Source organism: Pipistrellus kuhlii, unplaced genomic scaffold (assembly GCF_014108245.1).
Source record: "Pipistrellus kuhlii isolate mPipKuh1 unplaced genomic scaffold, mPipKuh1.p scaffold_m20_p_3, whole genome shotgun sequence".
NCBI lineage: Eukaryota > Metazoa > Chordata > Mammalia > Chiroptera > Vespertilionidae > Pipistrellus > Pipistrellus kuhlii.
Window position 1 is genome coordinate 46,091,528 of NW_023425529.1, and position 25,212 is coordinate 46,116,739.

General features: G+C 39.7%; 1 protein-coding gene, 1 long non-coding RNA gene and 1 other non-coding gene across 5 annotated transcripts in view; all 3 read right to left on the bottom strand.

Annotated features, from left to right (window-relative positions):
* LOC123653188 overlaps positions 1-17,504 on the bottom strand; it is a 26,851-nt gene extending 9,347 nt beyond the window's left edge. Inside the window, exons 1-2 of the long non-coding RNA XR_006742846.1 lie at positions 17,492-17,504; positions 16,987-16,988 (exon numbers count right to left, since the gene is read on the bottom strand). This is a non-coding gene — a long non-coding RNA (uncharacterized LOC123653188). The remainder of the gene's footprint in view (positions 1-16,986; positions 16,989-17,491) is intronic.
* The window catches only part of CBX5 (chromobox 5), a 29,983-nt gene that overhangs the window by 2,786 nt on the left and 1,985 nt on the right, over positions 1-25,212 (bottom strand). The window contains exons 1-4 of one of the 3 annotated variants that reach the window (XM_036459250.2): positions 11,085-11,201; positions 8,568-8,746; positions 5,516-5,702; positions 1,994-2,094 (exon numbers count right to left, since the gene is read on the bottom strand). In XM_036459250.2, the coding sequence (XP_036315143.1) occupies positions 1,994-2,094; positions 5,516-5,702; positions 8,568-8,704 (425 nt within the window). In that variant the 5' untranslated portion in view covers positions 8,705-8,746; positions 11,085-11,201. The other 2 variants (XM_036459249.2, XM_036459251.2) reach the window with 2 other exon arrangements.
* LOC118731093 lies at positions 9,236-9,371 on the bottom strand. Its single transcript, XR_004991787.1, has one exon. It is a non-coding gene; the product is annotated as a small Cajal body-specific RNA 11 (non-coding RNA).

Sequence of the window (25,212 nt, forward strand, 5' to 3'; positions counted from 1 at the left end):
CATTTAACTACTACATCAGACAAAACAGAAATCTTCACGCTAAAATTTAGTTGATTAGTGGATTTAATCAAAAGACTAAAATTATATAAATTCTGTTGCCATAATTTTTATTCGTATGTGTGAGCATGTGCGCAAACACACAATCAAACCTACATTCATTCCTACTGATTATGCATAAAGTGATCAATCCAGTTTCTGGATCATCTAAGTGAAAGCGTCCTAAACCCTCCTCATCTGGTGTCCTTTTAAACATTCTTTATCTTTTTAGCCATAACTGTGGATTGGAATATTAAGAGAACAGAAATTTAAGTCAGCAACAGTATTTATAAAAGGGAGAGCAGAAAAAATGTAAAATCTAGTACTAAAATGAAATGTAGGAATTAACTGCAAAGTTCAACTATGGAAGTTACACAGGGTCTGCTACAATATAACAAAAAATATAGCAGTTCCTCAACCAGGATTCCAAATGAAGAAAAAAAAATATTTAAATCAAAATTCCACTGAGATGTGAGTAAAGAGAACTATGTCCTTGTCTAGAAAACGGAAATGTTTATATTACAGAGGTAAGTATTATGAGTGAGAAGAGGAGGGGAAAACACGTGGCTTAGAAAAGATACTCAAATTTGGACTGTGGTGCACAAGTTAATATGTGACTATAAGTCATAAGCAGCACATATAATACAGTGGAAAAGCAATCAACACAGCTTACTTCTGAAAGAGTATAGTGACTCTTGAAAAAATAGGCTTTTGGGTAATTAACCAGCAAAATTTTGATCAAATAGCTGGTTTTCAAAAAAAAAAAAAAAAAAAAAAAATAGCTGGTTTTCCTCAGTGGTTAGAACGTTGGCCCTCAGACGAAAAGGTCACGGGTTCAATTCTGGTCAAGGGCAGGCTTGATCCCCAGTGCTGTTAGGAGGCAACCAATCAACAGGTCTCTCTCAAATGGATGTTTTTCTCTCTCTCCCTCCCTTCTAAAAACCAATGAAAAGAATAACCTCCGTTGAGGATTAAAAACAACCACAACAAAAAGGCCAAATTGCTGCTCAGAGAAGAGAAGAACCTAGGAACTTCGTAGGGGATCATCCCTGGCAGGCAGGCAGGCCCCACCCCAGGACCAAATAAAATGTTACACTTTTTTTTTTTACAGACAGGAGAGGAGAGGGATAGAGAGTTAGAAACATCAATGAGAGAGAAACATTGACCAGCTGCCTCCTGCAGGCCCCCCACTGGGGATGTGCCTTGACCAGAATGAGCCTGGGACCTTCAGTCCGCAGGCTGACACTCTACCCACTGAGCCAAACTGGATTCGGCTGTTACACCTTTTGATTATACAACATTTACGGTAATTAGCTACCTCGGTGGCACCAGAGAACGAACCCTCTATTTAGAGAGCAAGCCTAAATCATAAGCTCAGCGCACTGGGATACGGGAGGTAGCTGGGCCAGACCATAAAACACCCTGTCTTTTAGAAACCAAACTGAGGGGAAGTGACTACACTTTCCCCTAAGAGCCATTCCCTCCACCGGATGAAATAACTTGGGCTTTGGCCAGTATTATCCTTAATGCTTTTTGTTCAGATTATGTTTCTTTTAGACATTACTCAGTGGTCTTGGTCCTCAGGGATGGCAGAAAGCCCACTTGCTCCTATCCCATGGCCCCAGGCTCATGGTCTAACGGTAAATGATTCAGAACCGTGAAAAAAAACAGTGGTTAGGTCATGTTTATATGTTTCCTACCTCAAACCTACCTTTTTCTGGTACGTGGGCTAATATAATTTGGCTTAATACCAAAACTTAAGAATGTCTCGAATTCTTTAATTCATTCCAAACCATAATTCTCATTTAATACAGATAGTTGGTGTCAATGAAAGGTCCTTGACAATCAAAATGCTTGGTTGGGAAATACTCCATCTTCCCTCCCTATCTTCCATACAAACTCAAGTTACTGGCAAAAGAAACCCCACAATTGTTGAGTAATATCCAATCGCTCTCACCATTTCATTAGGAACATTAAATCGCCACAGGAATCTGTCGCCCCAATGATCTTTTCTGGTTCCAGTCCTCTCTCAAATCCCCGAGCGATATCATTGCTTTGCTATAAATAGAAGAGGAAGAAAAGTTACAGCTGGGAAAAAGTTAAAACCTGTTTCTCAGCTTAGCAAAGCACCACCTAATTTAATATCACCAGATACCATTTTTGTAATAAAAGTCTTAAAATTTAAGAAATACAATACTGGGTCACCTAGTGACAGTGATGCCAAAAGATATTTTTGCAAGAAGATGCTGTTGTCCCTCCAGTATTCCTTCAAGATTAGGAGTGGCCCCTAAAACTCTTCATCCTGGAGTCATCAATGGGAACTCCTCTAACCCAATCTCCTTAATGATATCAATTGCTTCTGAAATGATAAACAAGTCCAGGTTTACCCAAACTAAATACTTTTTTGGATTATAAACTTCCAATATACTACATCTCTCCATCTTTACTTTTTCAGACTTTTAGTTTACTTTAACACTGACCCATATTTTTAATACTTCTTTTCACAAAGTCATCTGTATTTATGAAAGAACAGAGGTACAAATGATTCAAGACAGTACCATAAAACAACAAATTTCTTTCCAAGTTCACACACTGCATTACCCATGCTCTGGGAGAAGAGGCCGTGGTCTGCGCCTATTTGCTCCTGATGTGGATGAGTCATTAGCATTAGAGTACAGAACTGGACAGTGATTAAAAGCAAGCAAACTGATTATTCTCTAGGAGAGTATTCAAATTTGGCCAGAATGCAATCTAGGTAAGGAGCACAGAGTCTGATTCAGTTCTGATGGCACTGGTGAGAACAAAATGGCAAAATTTTATGCAAAGTAGGTAATTTTTAATTTTGTTGTTTGTTTCAGAGACAAGAAGGGGTAGAGAGAGAAACATCAATCGGTTGCCTCCTGCATGCATTCCCAACTGGGATCAAACCCAAAACCTGGGTACGTGCCCTGACACTTTCTGGTGTGCAAAATGATGTTCCAAACAATAAGCCACACCGACAGGGCACAAAACAGGCGATGTAAAAAACATTATGGAAGATGAAGACTGCACAAATGAACTCACATCTGATGTCTGACTTTCATAAAATCTCTTTGATCTGACATTCACCTCCCTTGCTCCTTGCTCTCTTCTGAGACATACAAACATTCAGGGTCCAGGTGGTCCCCAAAGATACCAGAACCCACACTGGGAAGGAAATTCCATGCATGGATCAAGGGAGACGCTGACTCAAAAACATAGCCTTTTTGGGGAGCTTTTAAGGGGAGGAGGTTCCCAGATGTGCACACAGATGCTCACAGCTGGAATGCTGGCACATGAACTGAGTCATAAATCATAGCTGGCAGCTGAAAACAGTTTGCCATATAGGGAGGGGGGAAGAAAAATGTTCAAGCTGAATAGGTGACGAGGCGAGGAAAATGCAAAAATCATCACACAGGCAGTAATCTTAAATCAGGCATAATGCCAACTAACAAAGTTTTTCCACATTAGTCTAAAGAAAGGCAACCCCCTCCTGTACCTTTAAAACTTACAATCACCTATCTTCCTAGCTGCCTAGATGACAGCCACCAGCACTGCTGAGAATGCTGCCGGGGCCCCAGATGGACATTACAATATAAGGGATGATGGAGATTGTTTTCAAGGTCGGCAGCATCAGAGCGTGGCCTAGGAACAAACTCTGCTGTGGCCAGTAGCTCTAAGCCAGACTGTTCCTTTTTAAAAAGAATGAAACCTTAGGTTGAGGATATAAACACTCCATGTCACAAATGGCTAGTCAGAAGTCTTACGCTGTGTTGTTTTTTGGCTTCTTTACTCAGCTGGAGAATTAGTCAAATGACAAAAGCCAGAACACAAAGGATTAATTATAAAAAGGTATTATAAGTATACACCTGAAATGTATATATTAATCAGTTACCCCAATAAATTTAAAAAAGAAAAGAAAGAAGAACCAAATCTTAGCTCCTTAGAGAAGGAAAGGCATTCTCAAATTCTTTATCAGTTTATTATAATGGTCTAGTTTAATCATAATGATATACACCTCACCAGAATAGAGCAGTTTTACAAATAAGGCAAAAATAAAATCAATGAGGGAAACAAATAAGGAGACAGACAAACCCAGAGTCCTTTTTCACTTGCAGCCTCCAATCTTTCACTCTTCTAACAATTCTTTTGGGAAAGCTCGTCTCCCATTTTCTCTCCTATAGAGACCAGATCCAACTCACAGAAATTGAATGTAACTGGTCTGGGGTGCATTTTTGGCTCTGGAGGTTTTTAAAAGCATACACCCCACACCCCCATGGCTGTAATGTATAGCCAGAGCTGAGAACTAATGCTCTACAAAGACAGGGATCCAAGCAGAATGAAGATAAATGGGGATGCTTATGACAGTGATGCTAGAAGATTCAGAAGCAGACTTATGCTTTTATTTTATTAAACTTTAAGGTTATGATACATCCTTCACCACAAAACGCTTCACGACCTTGAAATAAAGGAACGGAGTGGAAGCTTGAAGGGAAATATATATATATACACACACATATATATGTATATATATGTATGTATGTATGTATATGTGTGTGCACTTATGGAAAAGCATCGATGAAAAAAAGAGGCAATAACACTGCTCAGGCTGGTACCTTGAGATCTAAAGCAGCTGAATAAAACCAAAATTTTATAAACAGACTTTCCAAACTGAAAAATAAAAATATTTCAAAAAAGAGATGAAGCCCTGGACAGTGTGGCTCAATGGCTGGAGCATCATCTCATGCACCAAAAGGTCGTGGGCTCAGTTTCCGACTGGGACACAAACCTACATTGCGGGTTTGATCCCTGGCCCGAGTCAAGGTGCAGCCAATTGATGTTTCTCTCTCATACTGATGTCTCTCTATCTCCCTCTCCCCCAACTTCTCTTCTCTCTTTCTCTAAAAAAAGAACATGTCCTTGAGTGAGCAAGGGTTAAAAAAAATATATATGAAATTAATTTCTTATGTAAAGTATATAAAAATAAGATAAAAAGAGAATATACATGTCAATGAACTATATACTTTAAAATGGTTAATTGTATATATGTGAATTTCATGTCAATGAAAAAAAAAGAAAGAATATAAAGGATAGAAAATAAGGGGCTATCTTAGGAACAAAAGAAAAAAGGAAGTGGTAAATGTTTTAAAGCCCTTTTCTATCCTTAAAATTCACCAAAAAGCCTTCCTCTCTAAGAGAGCTTAGCTTTCTTTGAAGAAGACAGAGAGTGGCTGAATGTTTTATAGGGATTTAATTCAATGTATATGTATTACATTTCTCATTCAGCCAGGAGGGGGCGCTGTAGTTAATCAACATACTGGAAGCTCTTTTGTTCAACAATTTTACCTTGAAGGCCATCTTTAGAACAGAAATAAACAAAATAAGGCTTCTTTGGGGGGCGGGGTGGAGGACAGGGGTGCAGAAGAATAGTTTGTGGGAAAAGGGGGAAAAGAAAACTTACCTCTCTCTTTTTTTTGGATTTGATATCATCAGTACTGTTTGAGAAACTGGATTTCCTCTTGTTAGTTTCTGACTTCTCCCTGGGTTTGTTATTTTCACCCTCCTTCATCTTCTTATACTTTTTCATAAACTCAGAAATTAGCTCAGGGCAATCCAAATTTTTCTCAGGTTCCCAAGTATTGTGCTCCCTGGGCAAGAAGAACAGAGAAAAGAATCAGGGGGGCGGGGTTGGGGGAGAGGGGTGGGATCTAATGCCTTAGTTTAAAAAGGACAAGTAGACAAAAGGGAAAGAGACCTTAAAGGAACAAATTTAATCCTAGGAATCTAAGAAAAATGAAAAAATTAGATATTCACAAAAAAACTTCTACACAATTATTTATAACAGCATTTTAATGGCCAAAAGTTAAAGACAATTAAAATGTCCAAGAACTGGTGAATGGATAAACAAAATCTGGCATATCTATACAATGGACTTCTATCCAACAGCAAAAAGGAACACAATACTAATTAATACACGCTACAACCGGGAAGAACAAAACATCCAAAATACTATCTAAATGAAAGAAACCAGATATTGTCTGATTCCATTTGTATGAAATGTCTAGGAAAGACAACTTGAGAGACATTTGAGAGAAAGCAGATCAGTGGTTCCCTGATGCTGGTGTCTGGGCCTTGGGGTTAACTAGATATGGGCTCAAGGAAATTTGGAGAGGTATTGAAAATTTTCTAAAATTGGAGTGTGGGGATGGTACACAACTCTATAAATTTGCTAAATATAAAATTCATGAATCATACATTTTCGATGAATGACTTTTACAGACTGTAAATGATACCTAAATAAAGGTGTTAAAAACTCAAATATTAACTCTGTAAGTAGCAAAATAATGTGATTTCATACATGCAATCATCTATGCAAATTCTGAGAGGACAATCTAATAAATCACACAGGACCCCCCCCTTTAAATATGTTACTTATATCTTGAAAGAAATGTCAACAAAATTAATGAAGGATTGGAAATCGTTATTCAGAAAAAAAGGCAATTTTAATCATTAGAATATAGACAAACCATAAGAAGACTCAGAAATAGGAATTGGAGTGCATTAATTCAATGGTCTGGATTCAAGTCTACTGTTACTAGTCAGTCAAAAATACATTAGTATAGCCCTAGCTGGTTCGGTTCAGTGGATAGAGCGTTAGCCTGCGAACCGAAAGGTCCCAGGTTCGATTTCCATCAAAGGCACATGCCTGGGTTGTGGGCTCGATCACCAGTGGGGGACTTGCAGGAGGCAGCTGATCCATGATTCTCTCTCATCATCAATGTTTCTATCTCTCTCTCCCTCTTCCTTCCTCTCTGAAATCAATCATTATATATATATATATATAATATTAATAAGCAAAATAAACAAACCCAAGCTGAATAATTGGGTCTAATTAAACTTGGAGCAAGGGAGTCCCATTGGGTTATATAGAAAAGACTAGTTTATATTAAGATATATCTGTAAATGTATCAGAGAAGCAGTTCCTACAATGCCTTCATTGACTTGGGAACATTTTTATTTTATGTACTACCCATTTTAGATATTCTATTGTTTTTTAAATAAGGCATTTTTAGGTAGGAATGGTTTGAACACGTGACATAACTTGACTCAGGTAAGAAGCAGAATGATGAAAAAAATCTAAGATATTTCTCTAAACTTAAAACAACTTTTTGCAGTGATGTGGCTCAGTAGTTGAGTGTCGACCTATGAACCAGGAGGTCATGTTTAAATTCTCAGTCAGGGCAAATGCCTAGATTGTGGGCTTGATCCCCAGTGTGGGGTGTGTAGGAGATAGCCAATCAATGATTCTCTCTCATCATTGATGTTTCTATCTCTCTCTCCCTCTCCCTTCCTCTCTGAAAAAAAAAAAAAAATTTAATTATAAAAAATGTTAATTATAGAAACTAGATGTTATGTATCTGAGTGTTCACTCAATTTCTTTGAACTCACTGTATATCTGAAAATTTCAAAAATAAATACTTGAGGGTGGGGGTGTGGTGAGGGGCCAACACCTGGGACTGTGGCCTCATATATGACAGCATCATCCCAATATGCCAAGGTTATAGGTGTAATCCCGTTAGGGCACATACAAAAGTCACTCAATGAATGCATAAATAAATAGAATAACAAATCAGTGCCCCTTTCTCTCTCTAAAATCAATTTTTTTAAAAATCAAGTAACAGCCGAAACCGGTTTGGCTTAGTGGATAGAGCGTAGGCCTGTAGACTGAAAGGTCCCAGGTTCGATTCCGGTCAAGGGCATGTACCTTGGTTGCGGGCACATCCCCAGTAGGGGTGTGCAAGAGGCAGCTGATCGATGATTCTCTCTCATTGACATTTCTAACTCTCTATCTCTCTCTCTCTCCCTCTCTGTGAAAAATCAATAAAATATATATTTTTTAAAAAATCAAGTAACAGTAGAACTGGAAGGAACATCAAACAAAAGATAAAAATAAAAAAGAAAGATAAGTGCTTCATCCTGGGACAGTTCTGCGATCCAGGGGTCCTTTTGGAAAGCTATGGGCTGTAGGATCCACGATGATGACTATTTCTTTAACGTATATGTTTCAGCTTAGTTATATGCAAAAGAATAGCAACAGCAACAGTTTCTGCTTACACTGAGCTTATGTATCAGGCTCTGTATACCTACCCAACATCTCTGTTACAAGTATTATTTCTTATCCCTATTTTACTGCGAAGAAAAAAAGAAAATTAAGGAACTTAACCAAGGTCACCCAGCTCCTATCATTGTAAGGGGTGGCATAACCTAGGCATCCTGGTTCGCAAAACTACGTACCTAACCAATTCACTATACTGCCTCTCAGAGGCATTATCATTAGCGTACCAGCTCCAAAGAAGGGGAAGACTTTATTTAGCTTATTGCTGCGTCTTCTGACTCTTAGGAAGGAGTGCAGGGGGGGTGGGGAAGAAAAAGACAAAGTGGTGGTGGTTCACGGGGAAATAAACCAAAGGCGTCTATCTGCAGAGTCCTGTGGCCTGAGAGGAGGCACTTACTCAGAAAAGCCTTTCCACTTCAGTAGATATTCCACTTGCCCCTTAACCACACGCCTATCTAGCACCTTCTCCACGACGTATTCCTCCTCATCCTCTGAAGAAGAACTGTCAGCTGTTCGCTTGGTTTTCTTTCCCATGTCGCACGCTGTTCCACCTGAAGGACTAAGGCCACTAGGTTCCTGCAAAGGGGAAGGACATGATGGTCAGAATCCACGTGAGGAGTTAGAACTGTCTCTTCCTTTTAAAATCCTCACCTGAGGATAGGCTTGATGATTTTAGTGAGGGGGCGGGGGAGAGAGGAAGAAACAGCAGCTAGTTGCCAGTCCAGTGTGGCTGATTGCTGAGCATCGACCCATGAACCGGGAGGTCACGGTTCAATTCTTCATTAGGACACATGTCCGGGGTTGCAGGCTCGATCCCCACCCAGTAGGGGGCCTGCAGGATCAATGATTCTCTCTCTTCCTTAATGTTTCTATCTCACTCTTCTTCTCCCTTCCTCTCTTTAAAATCAATAAAAACATTTCAAAAAACCAAAACATCAACATTCGATTGTTTCCTATACCCTCTCCAGGGATCAAACCACAACTTAGGTATGTGCCCTGACAGGGAATCGAGCCTGAAATATTTTTGGTGCATAGGACAATGCTCCAACCTACTGAGCCACCCAGCCAGGTTTCTCATCCTTTAAAAGCCGGCCCTATCCTCAGGGAGGCCCTCCTACACCGAGAGAGAACTGCTGAGCCTTACGCTAGACTCCCATTACAACCGAGCACAGGGGAGCAGAGAAAGCAAAGGCCGGGACAAGTTTCTGTCTCTTCTCGATGAGATACAAAGGTAATAACACAACTGCCCGTTACCCTTCTCTCGGGCCTTGAAGCATTCTACATACGAACCCTAAGAATTTAATAAAAAATGGGTCTAATCCCCGTTTTCCAAACCACAACTTTCTCTTCCACTAACAGGACCCAAAGGAGACGGTACAAGTGTCTAACTCTCTAATTTCAGATTCCAAGAGACAAGTAGTGTGGTATGCCTCTCCTGGCTACTTCGGTAATTGTCTACCAGCCAGAAACTAAAATACAAAGGCGGAAAACCTGCAGTTAAAAGAATCGTGATAGCTAGAACCTTCCCCTCTATAGTAAATAAGGTTCCTTATAAAAATGAAGAGGGAAAAGCCACTAATGTAACTTTCCGCTCTGAGCATCTTGACTGGTCAGGCTCTTGGCAGCAGAGAAAGGCCTGCGCAGGCATCTCTCACCACATTTTCCGAGACTCGGTACATTTCCCTTAAACAAATTGAGCTTGTCTCTTCGGGCATCCATCAGCTCACAATAGCAAGACTGACATCTCTACGCCTCCTTTTTCATTTTCATTCGGGGATGGGAGGGAGGAGCAAAAAATGTTTAGTCCTAAAAATCAAAATCAGTCATTGGGTTGCTCAGTAATTCTCAACGCTCAATAATACAAATAGTTAGGAGGTACATTTCCTCTTGAGTTGGCTCCAGGCCAAAGAAAGAGGAGGAGGAAAGAGAAGTCTGGCCCCAGCCTCACATCAACATGAAGCCTCAAAACACAGAGGAACCATTCATTGGCCCAGGGAGGGCTGAAGGCAACACAAATGGAAATTGAGTTAAGCTCAGAAATATGCACAGCCAGGGGGTACTCAGCAGAGAACCTCGTTTTTTTAAATTCCCACGTTGTTACCATAATCATTTTTAAGAATACTTCTTTAACCATGCTAAATGGTGCCTACAGTCTGGATTATAAATTAGCAGGAATTGTTTTCTTAGCTGAACTCCATATTTATCTTTAAAGATTTTTTTCAGCAATCTCTATAAAAATATTTCCATTTTGACCAGACCATTCCCAGAATGAGGGAAGGTCACTACTAATCTCAGAATTTTGTTCAGGCCAAATAGCATAAAAAGTTGCATTTAATTTACTTCAAATAGCAAAATGTAAGAAATTATTCCAAGAATAAATAGTTGGACACCATATCTTCAGAACTTGCTAGCAATAGGTCTGCCCATAAAAAAAAAACACACAAACCTGTCTATACCCATCACTGCCCTGTCATAAAACTAAGTTTTCATTGAAATCGTTTATTTGGAAGAGGAGGTGTACGGGAAAAATGTAAGGATAGGGCTTCAAAATAATTTTTCAGCTTCAAGGAAAAAAAATCTGATTTGATTTATTTAAAATTAAAATAGCCTCCGACCTCACCAGAGACAGGAAATGTCATATTCCAGGGAGAGCACCCCACCCCACCCCCGCTCACCTTGGAATTTCCGGGAGCTGAGCGGCAGTTCAGAGCGCTGGGGTTAAAAGCAGCCCGGGGCTGGATGCATGCAGTGAAGCATTGTGGCCACGGCCTCCCCAGCCTCACGAGGGAAAACAAGGATTTACATATGTGCTCTTCAGTTTGAGGGAGAAAAGGGGGAAATCTCCCTTTGTCAATTCATACAGAAGGGGCTCCCCAAAGGGAGCAGACGAACGGGGGTTCTCTCCTTTACCTACCGGAGCGCCCCACTTCTTTCTTTCCCTCCGGGCTAACAGGAGGGCCTCCCCTCCCAGATCTGGGGCTTGGCGGGCTGGCAGCTCCCCCGCCCCCACCCAGCTGCCCGGGCGCCACTGCGCAGCTGTCCCAGTCTGTTGCCATGGCAACTGGCAGCAGTACTAGACCAAGAGGGGGAGAGGCAAACTGAAAAGTTGAAAGCCTTAACTTTCCTTTTCGGTGAAGGCCGGCCAAAGAGCCTGGAAGGCACCTACCTTGGCCTCAAGAGCTCAAGGGAACTGGTTCTTGGGTTTTAAATCCAAAACTTGTGCTTATTCCTAAAACCACTGGGAATGAATCAATAGCATTTTCAGAGCTTCTAACAGGATTATAGCTCAAATGGAAGGGGGAAGGGAAAGGCCAGGTTCCTCTACAACAGAATCAGTGCAAACCACCCATCCCCTAATCCAGCCACCAGAAGCACTTCACAGGGCCTCTCCTACCATCTGTCACTGCAGTTAATTAAAATTGCTGGGAGGAGAGGGGGGGGGCGGAATAACACAAAAATGGGAAGGCGCGTATTTGGGATACTATATAACTGTCCTTCTCCGATAGATTACTAGATACAGAAACAGACCCGGAGACTTGAAACACTACAGAAGAACTTTTCAGCTGAAATTATAGATAGAAAAAATACTTAATCCTTAAGTACTTTTAAAAAAAGTGTAGGGGAGAGCAGTCCAACCCCAATCATCACTGTTAAAACCGCTTCTCATAATGTTCTTGTAATGTTATATAGCAAATTTAAAAATGATTACTACCCATCCAAAATATATATAACTAAAAATTATATAGTTATCAATAATCCTTATACTTGAGAAAAGGACTGAGACAAAGAAAAAATACTTAGAAACCTGCAGTCCCACAAATTTGCATTTCTCCTGGTCCCAAAGAACATTTTTAGAGAGCTCCAAAACCCTACTCTGCTCTATAGATACTTGTCTTTAGAGCCAGAAGTGGCTGCCGAAGGACAGTTATAAAGGAACAATAAAATTAAAAAAAAAAACAACCTGAGGGAAAAGCAGAGAATGGTGACTATTTTGGTTATAAAACAGAAGAAATTATAGGGTATGACAGCAAAGCAGACAAGTTTTCAACTACAGATTTTCTCAACTTTGAATAAACCATCATGATATCAGAGTAAAAGTTGCCTTTTTTAACTTTTCCTAACTTTTTTTTTTTTAACTTCCGCAGCTAAGGGATGACAAGAAAAATAGTCCAAGATGTTCTAAATTAAAATTACAGAGTTAGAGAAAGAGAACGTTATAGCTGTGGACCCAGTCTGAGAAAAAACTTCTCACATTTCCTATGTATCCGTTGGAATTTAGTATTAGTTTCCAGGTGGCTATTCTGTGATTATCCAAACGGGAAAAGCCAGGTGCAACAGAACCCCAGGAACCTTTGCATTTTATTTACACACGAAGTTTCCACCTACTGCCCGCGCTCATCACAGGGAGGCATGTCTTTTTTCTTTTAAATATTTTATTGATTTTTTACAGAAAGGAGGAGAGAGGGATAGAGAGCTAGAAATGTCAATGAGAGAGAAACATCGATCAGCTGCCTCCTGCACACCCCCGTGTGCCCGCAACCAAGGTACATGCCCTTGACCGGAATCGAACCCGGGACCCTTCAGTCCGCAGACCGACGCTCTACCACTGAGCCAAACCGGCTTCGGCTCAAGGAGACATTTCTTCCTTAAGGCCTCTACGGTGCCCAGCCCAGAACCAGTCCTGCTTCACCTTCTCCCATTTCCTTTGTCTACAGCTAAGGCAAACCCTTTCAAAACAATTACATCTTTCTCCTCCCTGCTGTATAAAAACGCTTGCAAAACTCCAGGACAACAGACATGTTGTCTCTCCTACCTAGCCATGCTGCTGGTGGTTAGACTCCATGCCAAGACCGGTCTTTTTTTTTTTTTTCTTTTTTTTTTTGCTAGCAAATAAACCCCTTAAAAAAAAAAAAAAAAAAAAAAAAAAAAAAAAAGACTTGCTTTAGTGGAAACTAAATTTTTTTTTGTTTAACTGGTATATGAAAATAAATGCCAAGGAATTATCAGTGTTCTGATTCTGTGATTAACTTGCCAAGTGTGATCTTGAGTAAATAAATTTTCAATCTAATCCCAGAATCACTAAAATGGGCCAAATAAATCCCACCGCCTATCTCCTAGGGAAAGAGTGAGTTTATGTTGAAACCAAAGAGCTGTTCAGTCCCCTAAAGAGAAGCTTTCGTAAAAATATTATAGGGCCGAATGCAACAGCAGCAGGAAATATGACCTTCCAAATTCCTAAGCCATTAAACCATATCACATATGCAGTAACTCCTGCAGTTCAACATGTTAGACAGCAAGAAAGGAGGAACGGTGTCCCTGTTAATTAGGCAACGGTAAACTAATAAGCCTTCCGAGAACGGGCAGGTATGTTCTCTCTCAAGGATAAAATACCTATTCTTATGCTTTAAAACTCAGAAAAGCATAGGAGATGGCAGAATGAAAAGACTAATAGTAATTCTGTGAAGGGATAAAGGACAGGAAAGATTAACCCTTTTTGCAACACTGTCCTTTGGGGGTGGGGGAGTGAATTCAAGGAGGAAAGGGACAAAAATGTTCTGGAGTCCACCCTGCTCCCTAAAACAGCAAGGAACAGAGCCAGATCAATTTCCTCCTTCCCACTCCTAAGACCTGCCTAAAGGGCGCACGGCTGAAGTCCCTTATTCTTTGGGAAATGGGTTTTGTAACAGCTGACAAATCAAATTGGGCCTGATGCCAGGAGTCAGAGTCCAACCATAATATTCGGTAAAGAATGGCATGCAATTGTCTTGTAAATCTCCTGGACAGTCACAGATCAGAAGCTGGCAAGGATGACGACATAGTTCTGATGGAATGTGTCTTATCTTAACCTTGAAGTTACAGATCTGCTCAGGAGCAGCAGTAAGAAATGAGAAATGCACCCAGACATCGGAGGGGACATAATTCTCTTTTTAGACAGTGCGACCCAGTGTATTAGGGTCAAATGAAACACAAAGCCAGACAGACAATTTAAGGGCTAGAGCCAGGACCAGATAAAGCATCAGGACTGGTGGTTCAAGCTGAGCTTGGGAGGAGGGAGCGATCCCAGGATGAGAAATGAGACATGGCTGGCAGGATGATGGAGTGATTATGGTAGAACCCCAATACCATGCAGGAGGAAGAGAGCATAAGCCTCTGAATGCAACCTTATCCTTGTGGAAATCTCCATGGGAAGGGGTGAGTAGCTTCTCAAATTTCTAGTCTTACAGGCATAACAGTTCTCACCCCTTTCTGGAATATACACAGGAACTCTCTGTTAAAGATATCAGCATCTACACATAGACTCCGGCAACTTAACTGCGCATAAGGGTACAAGGAAAGAGCAGGCCCCACCAACCCTTTATTTCAATGATACATGGCAAATTCACCTTACAGGCCTCTCGGTGTCAGGGAAAAAGACACCTAAACCAGGGGTCTAGTGAGAGTCAGCCTTGGAAAAACATCAAAGAGCACTAAAGTCAGGCACATTCCACGTTGATAACAGAAGACATCTTTAACAGATGGATCTTCCAGGGGGGAAAAAAGGAGGTCATGTGGGGTGGAGAGTGAGGAGGTGAGGCAGAAAGAGAGGAACAAAAAATCCCCACGTTACAAGGATAAAAGAAAAAAATGTGTTAAAACTGCCAATCCCCAGAAATTAAAGAGGAAAGCTAGGGAAATCCAGAACAGATGATGGTTACCATTTGCATTAACCAATCAATCCTGAAACCACAGAACCACCCACATTGGGTCTGATAGGGGTCTGTTCTGAATAGTTCAGGCTCTCCTCTAGTCCCTCTTCAACACTGCCTGTTTGGCAGCTTTTCTTAGAGCTTGGTGTAGCAAATTTTATTTTCATCACTACTTACAATCAAAGGAATATACTGTATAAACACACACACAGTATGTATGTATGTACATATCACAATTCTAAAGCTTTCTCTAGGCTTTTTGTGTATTATTTAAAAAGTTATGAAAAATAGCCGAAACCGGTTTGGCTCAGTGGAAGAGCATCGGTCCCAGGTTCGATTCCGGTCAAGGGCATGTACATTGGTTGCGGGCACATCCCCAGTAGGGGGTTGTGCAAGAGGCAGCTGGTTGATGTTTCTCTCTCATCGACTTTTCTAGCTATCTCTCTTCCTTCCACTCTAAAAAATCAATAAAATCTATTTTTTTTTTAAAGTTATGAAAAATAACTGGTGCCCTAGCCAGTTTGGCCTGCAGACCGAAGTGTCCCACGTTTGATTCCGGTCAAGGGCACATGCCGGGGTTGGGGGCTCAATTCCCCATAGCGGGTATGTAGGAGGCAACTGATCAGTGATTCATTGATATTTCTATCTCTCTCCCCCTCTCCCTTCCTCTCTGAAATCAATAAAAAGTATTTTTTTTTAAATTAGAAGAAAAAAAGAAAAAGCACTGGTAAGTTGCCTCACTGAACTACTCACTTAACTATTTGAAGGTGGTAGTCAGATCAAATGTTAAAATGCATAATCATTGAGCTCTCTCTCTTCATTTTAGAGTTCAATATAAATTCTATAAGTCTAACAAGGCAAAATCCTCCAGGAAAAAAAAAAAAAAAAAAAAAAAAAAAAGCCATTCTAAAGAGTAGGGTAGGTTGAGGGCATATGCAAAGCTCCCTACCACATGTATTAATTAAATATGCCACTGATGGGGGACTCTAGGAGGCCCAGCCTTAAGAAATTCCCATTTCTCCTCTAAGGCCCTTGGGGAAGGCTAGTGGCTTAGGTAAAGATGATATTGTCAGCTTAACAGTCTTCAAAGCGTCCTCCATTCGGCCTTATTGTGACAAAACAGATGAAAAGAAACCAAATTTATAAAACTATTTTAATCAGGTTATGTTTTTTTGCTATTTAGGATCTATAAGTACAAGTGGTTTTAGGTTTGTAACGCATACTGCATAAAACTAAAATACCCTCCATAAAGATGTTTCCTTCCACTAAATTTATGATTTCCAAAGTATCAACCATGTGGCATTTTGACAAAAACACAGAAGAGATGCACATTACAGCTGTCCTGGTGATCTCAGGTTTTGTTAAATGGGCTGATAACTACCAATCCACCTCCACCAAAAGCCCATGAGTTCCCAATTCGAAAGGAGTTAAAAGCTTTTTAAGAGACTGGATTAGAAAAGAGTTGAGAAAAGATTAACTGTCGTCATTAACACCCCTCTCATTAACAAGTCACATACAGACAACACAAACTTTATTAACAGGGGGAGGAAATGTTCTCCCTTTGGCTAGCACAGGTCCAGTTTGCGATCCTTTAAAATCAGGCCAAGGCACTGCTTCAACAAGTCACAGAATGATTCTGAAGCCACGCATTCTGCCTGTTGATTATCCAGGCATCGTGTTCCACTGAGTAAGGGAATAAAGGGCCTTATTCTTTTAGAGTAAAACTTATACATCAAAAATAGAGATAAAGGCTGCCTTATAAATTCTATTTGGCTGCACTGTCCTCCAAAATCTGAGCCCCATTAAAAAATATAAATGAATATGTACTATAGCAATGTCAAAACTGTTTTGAGTTGTAAGTCTGGTTCACTGGTATATTTAGCAGTAGCACACAAATTCTTGATATCTCATTACCAGATCACATTCCCAGAAAATAAAAATTTTATATGGTATTTGTTTCTTTCCTTTATTAAAATCTACTGAATTTCGTCTCTCAAGTGTCAGTCTTTGTTAAATTTAGTTAGGGTGCACTTAAACCATCACAAAGCAAGAGGTTAGATGCCAAGATTTATGGGAAGGTAGAATGCAGCAGCACTATGGGCAAATGTCTTCCAGATGGTACTTTCCAACAACTCTATCCTTGGAATGTACTGAACTCATCTCAAAGCACTATGGCCTCGGGTGGGTGTTAAATCTCACACCTAACCTCTCTTAATTAAATGTGATGATGCATGAACTAGATCCTGTTATCTTTTGTAAAGAACCTGGAGATTTCATCATAAACAAATCTTAAGAAAAATGAGTAATAGCCATGTTTGAGTACGCTGCCATGAATCTTATAGCAGAACGTGTTCACAAAATATGGAAGGGTTAAAAGAAAACTGAAGAGTCCACCCCCAAAAAAAATGATGGTCATAAAGCATTTTTCAAACAGCCATAAAACTAAGGCTTGGTGCTTACCTCTCTCGTTTGTATAGATTTTAGAATTCAACAGCTTAAGGGTAAAAAGGCCCTTTCAGGTCATTTTAAACAAATCCTCATTTTAAGGAACAGTTTCTACTATGCCAGACAATTTATATTCTCTCATAATCTAAGTTTAGTAAAGACATTCAAGGTATAACCATAACTAAAATACCTTTATTTTAACTGTTGAAATGGTATTAGAATTTAAATCATTATGCTAAAATCTGATTAATACATGCTAACAAAAAGGGGAGATTTTATATAATTGGAATAAGAAAGATATGTCAGACTGCAAAATTTCAGGGAGTAAAAGAGAGCACTCATTCAACGTATGGCATAACTTTGTGCTTTGCCATTACCTTGGTATATTTGCAACATAAAATATATTGAAGTCATAGCCTACAATTTAGATAAATAAAATCAAGCCAGTATTGAACTTTTCGCCATCCCATACAATAGAATCCTTGGCAGCTCCTTGGCCATCTATTATGATCTTGACCAATTTCTCTCTGTGGCAATTTAAAAGCTGTAAAAAAAAATACATAATGGGTGATGACAGGAGAAACAAACCCACACCAGAAATTATTGAACCTTGTAGATCTTTGCAAGTATCTATATTGACATTTAAGTATGAGTTACTATGCCACAATATCATAAAAGTGTGTTCTATACTTCAGATATATTGATAGTTAAATGCAAAGGCAGGCCACCATCAGATAAACGACTACAGGGATGGCCAATCTCAGACCACCCAGCTCTTCCACTGAGCATCCTGATCTGTTACTTAAGACAAATAAGATGTTCCTAACTCTCTTTTTGTCCAGCTTCCAACTACAATCCTGATTCAAATCCTAAAGGGATGATTAATATAATAATTCTGATCCTTGCTCTAAAATTGTTTGCTTGATATTTATTGAGGGCTTATTATGAGTCTAGCCCAGTCTTCAACGCAATGGCTGAGGATTCTAATAGTTTACCCTTGGTTAAGTCAGTGGTTAGCCCTGTCTCCAAAGGTTGTTATTGAAAAACTACTAAAGGGGTAACTTGTTAACAATGGTAAGATTAGGACTAGGGCCTGGCTGTTGTGGCTCACTTGGTTGAAAATCATCCTGTGCACCAAAAAGTCACCTGCTTGACTCCAGGTCAGCCTGTATGTATCTTTCTCTCTCCCTTTCCTTTCCTTTCTCTCTAAAATCAATAAAAAACAGATTTTTAAAAAATATCAGGACTAGGAATTAGATGTGGGTCCTATTCCAATTAAATCACTGAAAAGTTGAACTGGACAGTTCACTTAACCTTAAGGGTATTTGTTATTTGCCCTCCTTACCTCATACGTCTGCTTTGTGAGAAAAGTGAAACTAGAAAAACACTTTAAAAATGTAAAGCAAAATAATTTAAATGTCTGGTAACAGATGAAAAATAACAAATGCTTTGGTAAGTGTTCCCTCCTCTTACATTTTCCTGAAGACGTTGTGTAGAATTGATATTTCTTCCGTGTCTCTTAAAATTCACCAGTGAAGCCACCTGGCCCTGCACTTTCCTCTGTAGGAATGTTTAACTACAAATCCTATTTCCTTAACAGACACAGGGCTGGTGAAGTTCTGTATTCTGCAGTAAGCTTTAGCAGTTTGTCTTTCAAGGAGGTGATTCATTTCATCTCAGACACTGAATGTACTGACATAGTTGTTCATAATATTCCGTTTTAATGTCTGAAGGATCAGTAATGATATTGTCTTCTCTTATTCCTGATACTAGTAATTTGTACCTTTTTTTTTTTTTTCCTGGTCAGACTTGGACTATTAACTTTATTGACCTTCTTAAAATACCCACTTTCTCTACTGTTTTTGTTTTATACTTCAACTCCTTACTGCTTCCTTTGGGTTTAATTTGCTCTTCTGTTTCTAGGTTCTTCAGATGGAAAAATAGGTCACTAACTTTAGACCTTTTTTTTCTTAATCCTCACCTAAGGATATTTTTACATTGATTTTTAGAGTGGAAGAGAGAGGGAAAGAGAGAGAAACATCGATGTGAGAGAAACACATGAATTGGTTGCCTCCTGCCTGCACCCTGACAAGGGCCCGAGTCAGGGAGGAGCCTACAACAGATACTTGCCCTTGACCGGAATTGAATCCAAAACCCTTCTCTCCACTGGCTGAAGCTCTATCCACTGAGCCAAACCAGCTAGGGTAACCTTTTTGCTTTAATTGAAACACTTAATACTATAAATTTCTAAGCACTGTCTTAGTTACATCTCACTAATTTTGATATGTTATCATTTTTATTCAGTTCAAAATATTTTCTAATTTTCTCTGTAATCTCCTTTTTGACCCATGGGTTTCTTAGAAGTGTGTAATTGCAGATGTACATATTTCAGCTCTATTGCTTTTTCTTTCATACTAGAGGTCTGGTGTGCGGATCCATGCACTAGCGGGGTCCCTCAGCCTGGCCTGTGGGGACTGGACATCCCCTGAGGGGCCCCAGATTGCAAGAGGGCACAGGCCAGGCTGAGGGACCCCACTGGTGCACGATCAAGGCTGTGGAGAGACTGAAGGAGAACTCCAGGGCATGTCCGGCCCATCTCACCCAGTCCCAATTGGCGGGACCCCAGGAGCAAGCTAACATATCAGTCAGAGCATCTGCCCCCTGGTCAGTGCAGGTCATAGCAACTGGTCTAATGGTCAGACACTTTATTAGGCTTTTATTATATAGGATATTTTGAAGTTTTATTATTAGTTGTGAAAATTTTAGGATTGTTGTATCATCTTGATGAATTGATCCCTTTATTATCTAACCTAGTATTAGCTATTTCCCTTACTTACCTCATGCTGTTATGGAAAAAGAACAAGAAAACACTTTGGAAAATATACAGGAAGCAGAAGGTAAAATGTTTGATGATAGAAAGTTAAAAATAACTTTAATGAATTTTCTGAACTATCTGTAAGTTTTATCTATGCTTGTCTCCAACTATTCACATAAATGAGGTTTGCTTATGTTTTATCAGATCCTTCGATATAATTTACTGCTGTAAAGTACTGAACAAATCAGCAGTATATTACACTCCACAACTCCATCTGAGGCGAGTCTTACTGATTTGTGCCCTGATGAGAATCAAGGCACATGAAGTTCAAGTATTTGCCTCAGAAACCAAACTTACGAGTTCCCAACCTGTTGGTTGACCTCTTTAGAACAGGGCATTTTATTCCAACATAATTAAATTAGGCCTGCTGGCTCAGATATAAATTTGCTTTATTCTAAGAAATGTAGATTATAATCAGAAAAATACTTGAATTTGGTTCCTCCTCTCCATGAAGAAATAGATGAATGTGTTATAAAACTTGATCCTGAAATAGTCCTTTCAGCAAATAATTCCATGATTTCCAGTGTCCTTCCTAGCAATGAAGCACAATGCAACAGGGACTGAGTGAGTTTGAAGAATCAGACTACATTGAAAAATTCTAAAACTAGGCCCATGACCTAGTTTTATATGGAAAAATCTGTCATTGTTTAATTTTGACAGACTACTTTTACTAGAAAGGAAATCCAGACTACAAAGTCTACAGCCTCGCTTGTCCATTATTCTCTTTTTAGAAAATCACACACAATTAACAAGCTTTTCATCCTGTGTTAATACCCCAGGGACTTGATAACCAGCCAACAACTCAGTCTTCTGTCTCTCAAATCCTAGGCAAGACCACACCACAAAACTACATCGACCCAAAATACTGGATGAGTTTTTTATTTAAAATTATTGACTTCAAAAACTAACTCCTAGATATTTTAGGAGTCACTTGATGGAAGTGTTAGGCCTACAAGGTTAGTAGCTATCACCTACCCAAATTCTTCCATATAAGATAAAGGAATTAAGGACAAATGGCCCACCCAAGGTTACTATACTGATACTTAGTGGCAGAAATAAGATCCCAGGATTCCGGAGCCATTTCCCCCCATTTGCCTCTTTCTTTTGCTGTAAGGTAACCTTTTCTTTCTTGAATCAGTAAAATTCATTTGGATAGGAGTTAAAGACCCAGAGTATATTGATCTGAATGACTCCAAAAAAAGATAGGCATGTCCTAATCCCTAGAATTTGTGAATTACTTTATATGTGATTAAAAGATAGGAAAGGAGAATTTCTCTTGGATTACACAGGTGGGCCTCACATGCAATCACATGTACCGTATAAAAGAGGCAGAAGGAAATGTTAAGACAGAGCAAAGAGAGATGAGACCAGAGGATGAAGCTGAAAATCACCAGAAGCTTAATTTGTTACAGCAGCCACAGATACTAACACAGGGAGACAAAAAAAAAAAAAAAAAAAAAAAAAAAAAAAAAAAAAAGAAGAAGCTTCAGCAGCAGAAGAAAGAAACCAAATGGAGCTAACACAGGGGAAATAAAAACTTTAAAACCATAAACTGAATATATGTAAAACCAATTACTGATACAAAAAGAAGTGTGCTTCAAGTGACCCAAAGACTGCCGAAAACCTCTAATCCCTCATTTCAAAGGCTAAATGGAGGCAATCACAGGATGCAATTTACCCCAAAATACTGGCAGAATCTGAGCAGACAAAACCAGAAAGGTTTAATATTTACATAGCTGCTAAGAAAAACAGTATAGGTTTCCCCTCAACATGCTCGCTGGTAGAGCTCCTGGACAGACTAAACATAGGCAACAGTTGTCACTGCGGGTGTTCTGCCAACAGAAGTGTAAAGTTGTCATCAGAAATGAATATGTGGCGTCAAGTGGCTTGCAGAAATCCAACAAATCTGCATCTTGGACTCGGCACAAGCCAACTCTTCTCAGGATGGCCTGGACTCCTTCCCATTAGTTCAATGATCAGCTAAAGCCATCCTCTACAAGGAGCAAAGGAAAATCAAAGTTTACATCAGGAGAAAGAGACAATAAAAAGCCCAGAGTCCAAGTTCACGAACAACAATATGTAAATAGCAGCCATAGAGACTGAGTCAGTTACAAGTGATATTTCACACTATAATTTATTAGTTTTTAAAATCACAGCACACAGCTTTAGGCCCAATTTCAGATAAGGTGAATGGAAATAAAAATAGAGCAAGCAGTTGAAACTGGTTTGGCTCAGTGGATAGAGCGTTGGCCTGCGGACTGAAAGATCCCAGGTTCGATTCCGGTCAAGGGCATGTATCTTGGTTGCGAGCACAACCCCAGTGGGGGGGGGTGCAGGAGGCAGCTGATCGATGTTTCTAGCTCTCTATCTTTCTCCCTTCCTCTCTGTAAAAAATCAATAAAATATATTTTAAAAAATAAAATAAAAAAATAGAGCAAGTAAAAGAATGAAAAAGGAAAGAAATGCCTTATCAGGAGTTATGAAATGGGCTAGTCCAATAAGATAAATAAATCATGCTATGTGTTTCAATAAAATACTGGACCTCAATAAAGGCAAAGAGTACTTGTCTTCCTCAGAAGTCTTGGTATCCTGGACACCTTTCTCTCTTTTCTAGAGCTACTGTCAGGGCTCTGTAAACCACCAGAACTTTGCTGCAGATATGAAAATCCAATTAGAGGTTATGTAATTTTTCCCCCCTCAGCCATCATTCTGCTCACCTACTGATGGGTTTTCAGTAAAGATGTGTTATTTTCCCTTTTAGGTTTGGCTGCAATAGTATGCCTCTAAGGACTGAGCTCAGTGCTTGAAATTTAATTTTTGTAACACAGGCTCAACATTTTGTCTTTAACAACCAAGCCAGGTACTCCAAAGGCAAGGAAAAAAGCTCTGGCCGGGTGGCTTAAATTGGTCAGAGCAGTGGTTCATTCACCTTTTTATGGCCGTGCCCCACCTAAGCATCTCCAGCATCCCGAGCCCCCCCCTCCATGACATATAATTCTTCCTATTCAAAGAGTGAGCTCCTATTCACATGGAGGAAGCCTAAGGTCATTAACTCGGTCTAAACAAGCTTCCAAAGAACATGGCGTCCATGAGAGAGAAAAATAAAAGAACGGAAGGACAGTGAAGTATTGAGGAAGAAATCACTAAGAAATTGTTTAAAAAAATAGTTTCAAAACACAGAAATGCATAAATAGGTCACAATGTTTATACACTGTATATGAGGCCCCTAGAACCATAAGAAATACACAAATTTCACTATTAACAACTCATTCTCCAACTGTCCCCTTTAAAAATCAAAACGCCCCCTGTGGAGCATGTGCCTCACACCGGGAACCACTATGTTAGGGCAGCCTCCCCATACGCCAATGTTTGATCTCTGGTCAGGGCGCACACAAGCATCAACCGATAAATGCATGAGTAAGTGAAAAAACAACTAGATTTTTTTCTCTCCCGCTTCCTTTCTCTCTAAAATAAATAAATAAATTTTGAAGGCAAGGGGGATAAAAGGCCTAAAGTCAGAATTTTCAATGTGATACTCTCAGGATGTCAATAAAAAATAACCCACTGCCCTAGCCGGTTTGGCTCTACCTAGTGGATAGAGCGTCGGCCTGCAGACTGAGGGGTCCTGAGTTCGATTCTAATCAGGGCACACGCCCAGGTTGCCGGCTTGATCCCTGTGGGCGGCATGCAGGAAGCAGCTTATCAATGATTCTCATCATTGATGTTTCTATCTCTCTTCCTTTTTCTCTTAAATCAATAAAAAAATTTTAATTACCCACTAAAATTTCCCCATCAGAGAAATGTTCATCAGACATAGTAACCATGACATTGTAAGAGAATTCTCAATAAAACAAGCAATAACTCGAGTTAGAGATGGGAGGAATTCACTCAAGAGTAATTTAAGGTGGCATAATTTGGTTACCTATTCTATAGATCAGTTGTTTTTCTTTCTTTAAATTGTAGGTCAGTACACAGCTGTAAAATCAATTCAATAGAAAATGACCTACTTTTTTAAAAAAATATATATTTTATTGATTTTTTACAGAGAGGAAGGGAGAGGGATAGAGAGTCAGAAACATCGATGAGAGAGAAACATCGACCAGCTGCCTCCTGCACACCCCCCACTGGGGATGTGCCCACAACCAAGGTACATGCCCTTGATCGGAATCGAACCCGGGACCCTTCAGTCTGCAGGCCGATGCTCTATCTACTGAGCCAAACCAGTTTCGGCAGAAAATGACCTACGTTTTTAAGAAAATGAAATAGTGTACTGTAGATGCAAAAAATATCAGAGTGTTTGCACATGTATTTGTACAGTGAAACTTGTTTCATTGTGTGCACAGGGTCAGAATAAAATGTGTTTCTTATTGAGGAGCAAGGTAAAAAATTAGAGACTGACCCAAAAGAATCCCAGGTCAGAGGCTTAACTCACGTGAAATGCAAGAAGCATCTAAAGCAAGTCTACCTTCTTAGAAAACATATGTGCCATTATTTTTGGAAGGCAAACATAAGATGTAATCAATGATTAAAAAAAATTTCATGAAATTTTCCCTTTATCCAATGGAACAATGATCACTCTATATCTGAAGAGATAATCATTAGGATTTAGTGATCCATTTACCAAAGGCCACTTCCTAAATACTTCACCCATCTTCTCCCTCAATTTCTAATTGGTAAAAGATTTTGACAAAAAAAATCAACTCTAGCATCTGCCATTTTTTTAATCGCATGAGGATATGTTTTTATTGATTTGAGAGAGAGAGAAACATCGATCCTTTGCCTCCCATACACGGCTGGACCAGGGATCAAACCTGCAACCAGTGTATGTGCCCTGACCTGGAATCGTGCAAGGGAGGGAGGATGCTCAACCAACTGAGCCCGGCCAGAGCTAGCATTTGTCATTTTAAATCAATAGTTTTGGTGGAGATTTTGCTCCATACCCCTCAAGACATCTGGCAACATCTGGAGACATTTTGATGGACACAGAAGGGGGTAAGGAGAGGTGAGATGCATTCCTACAGAAATGTCAACAGTAC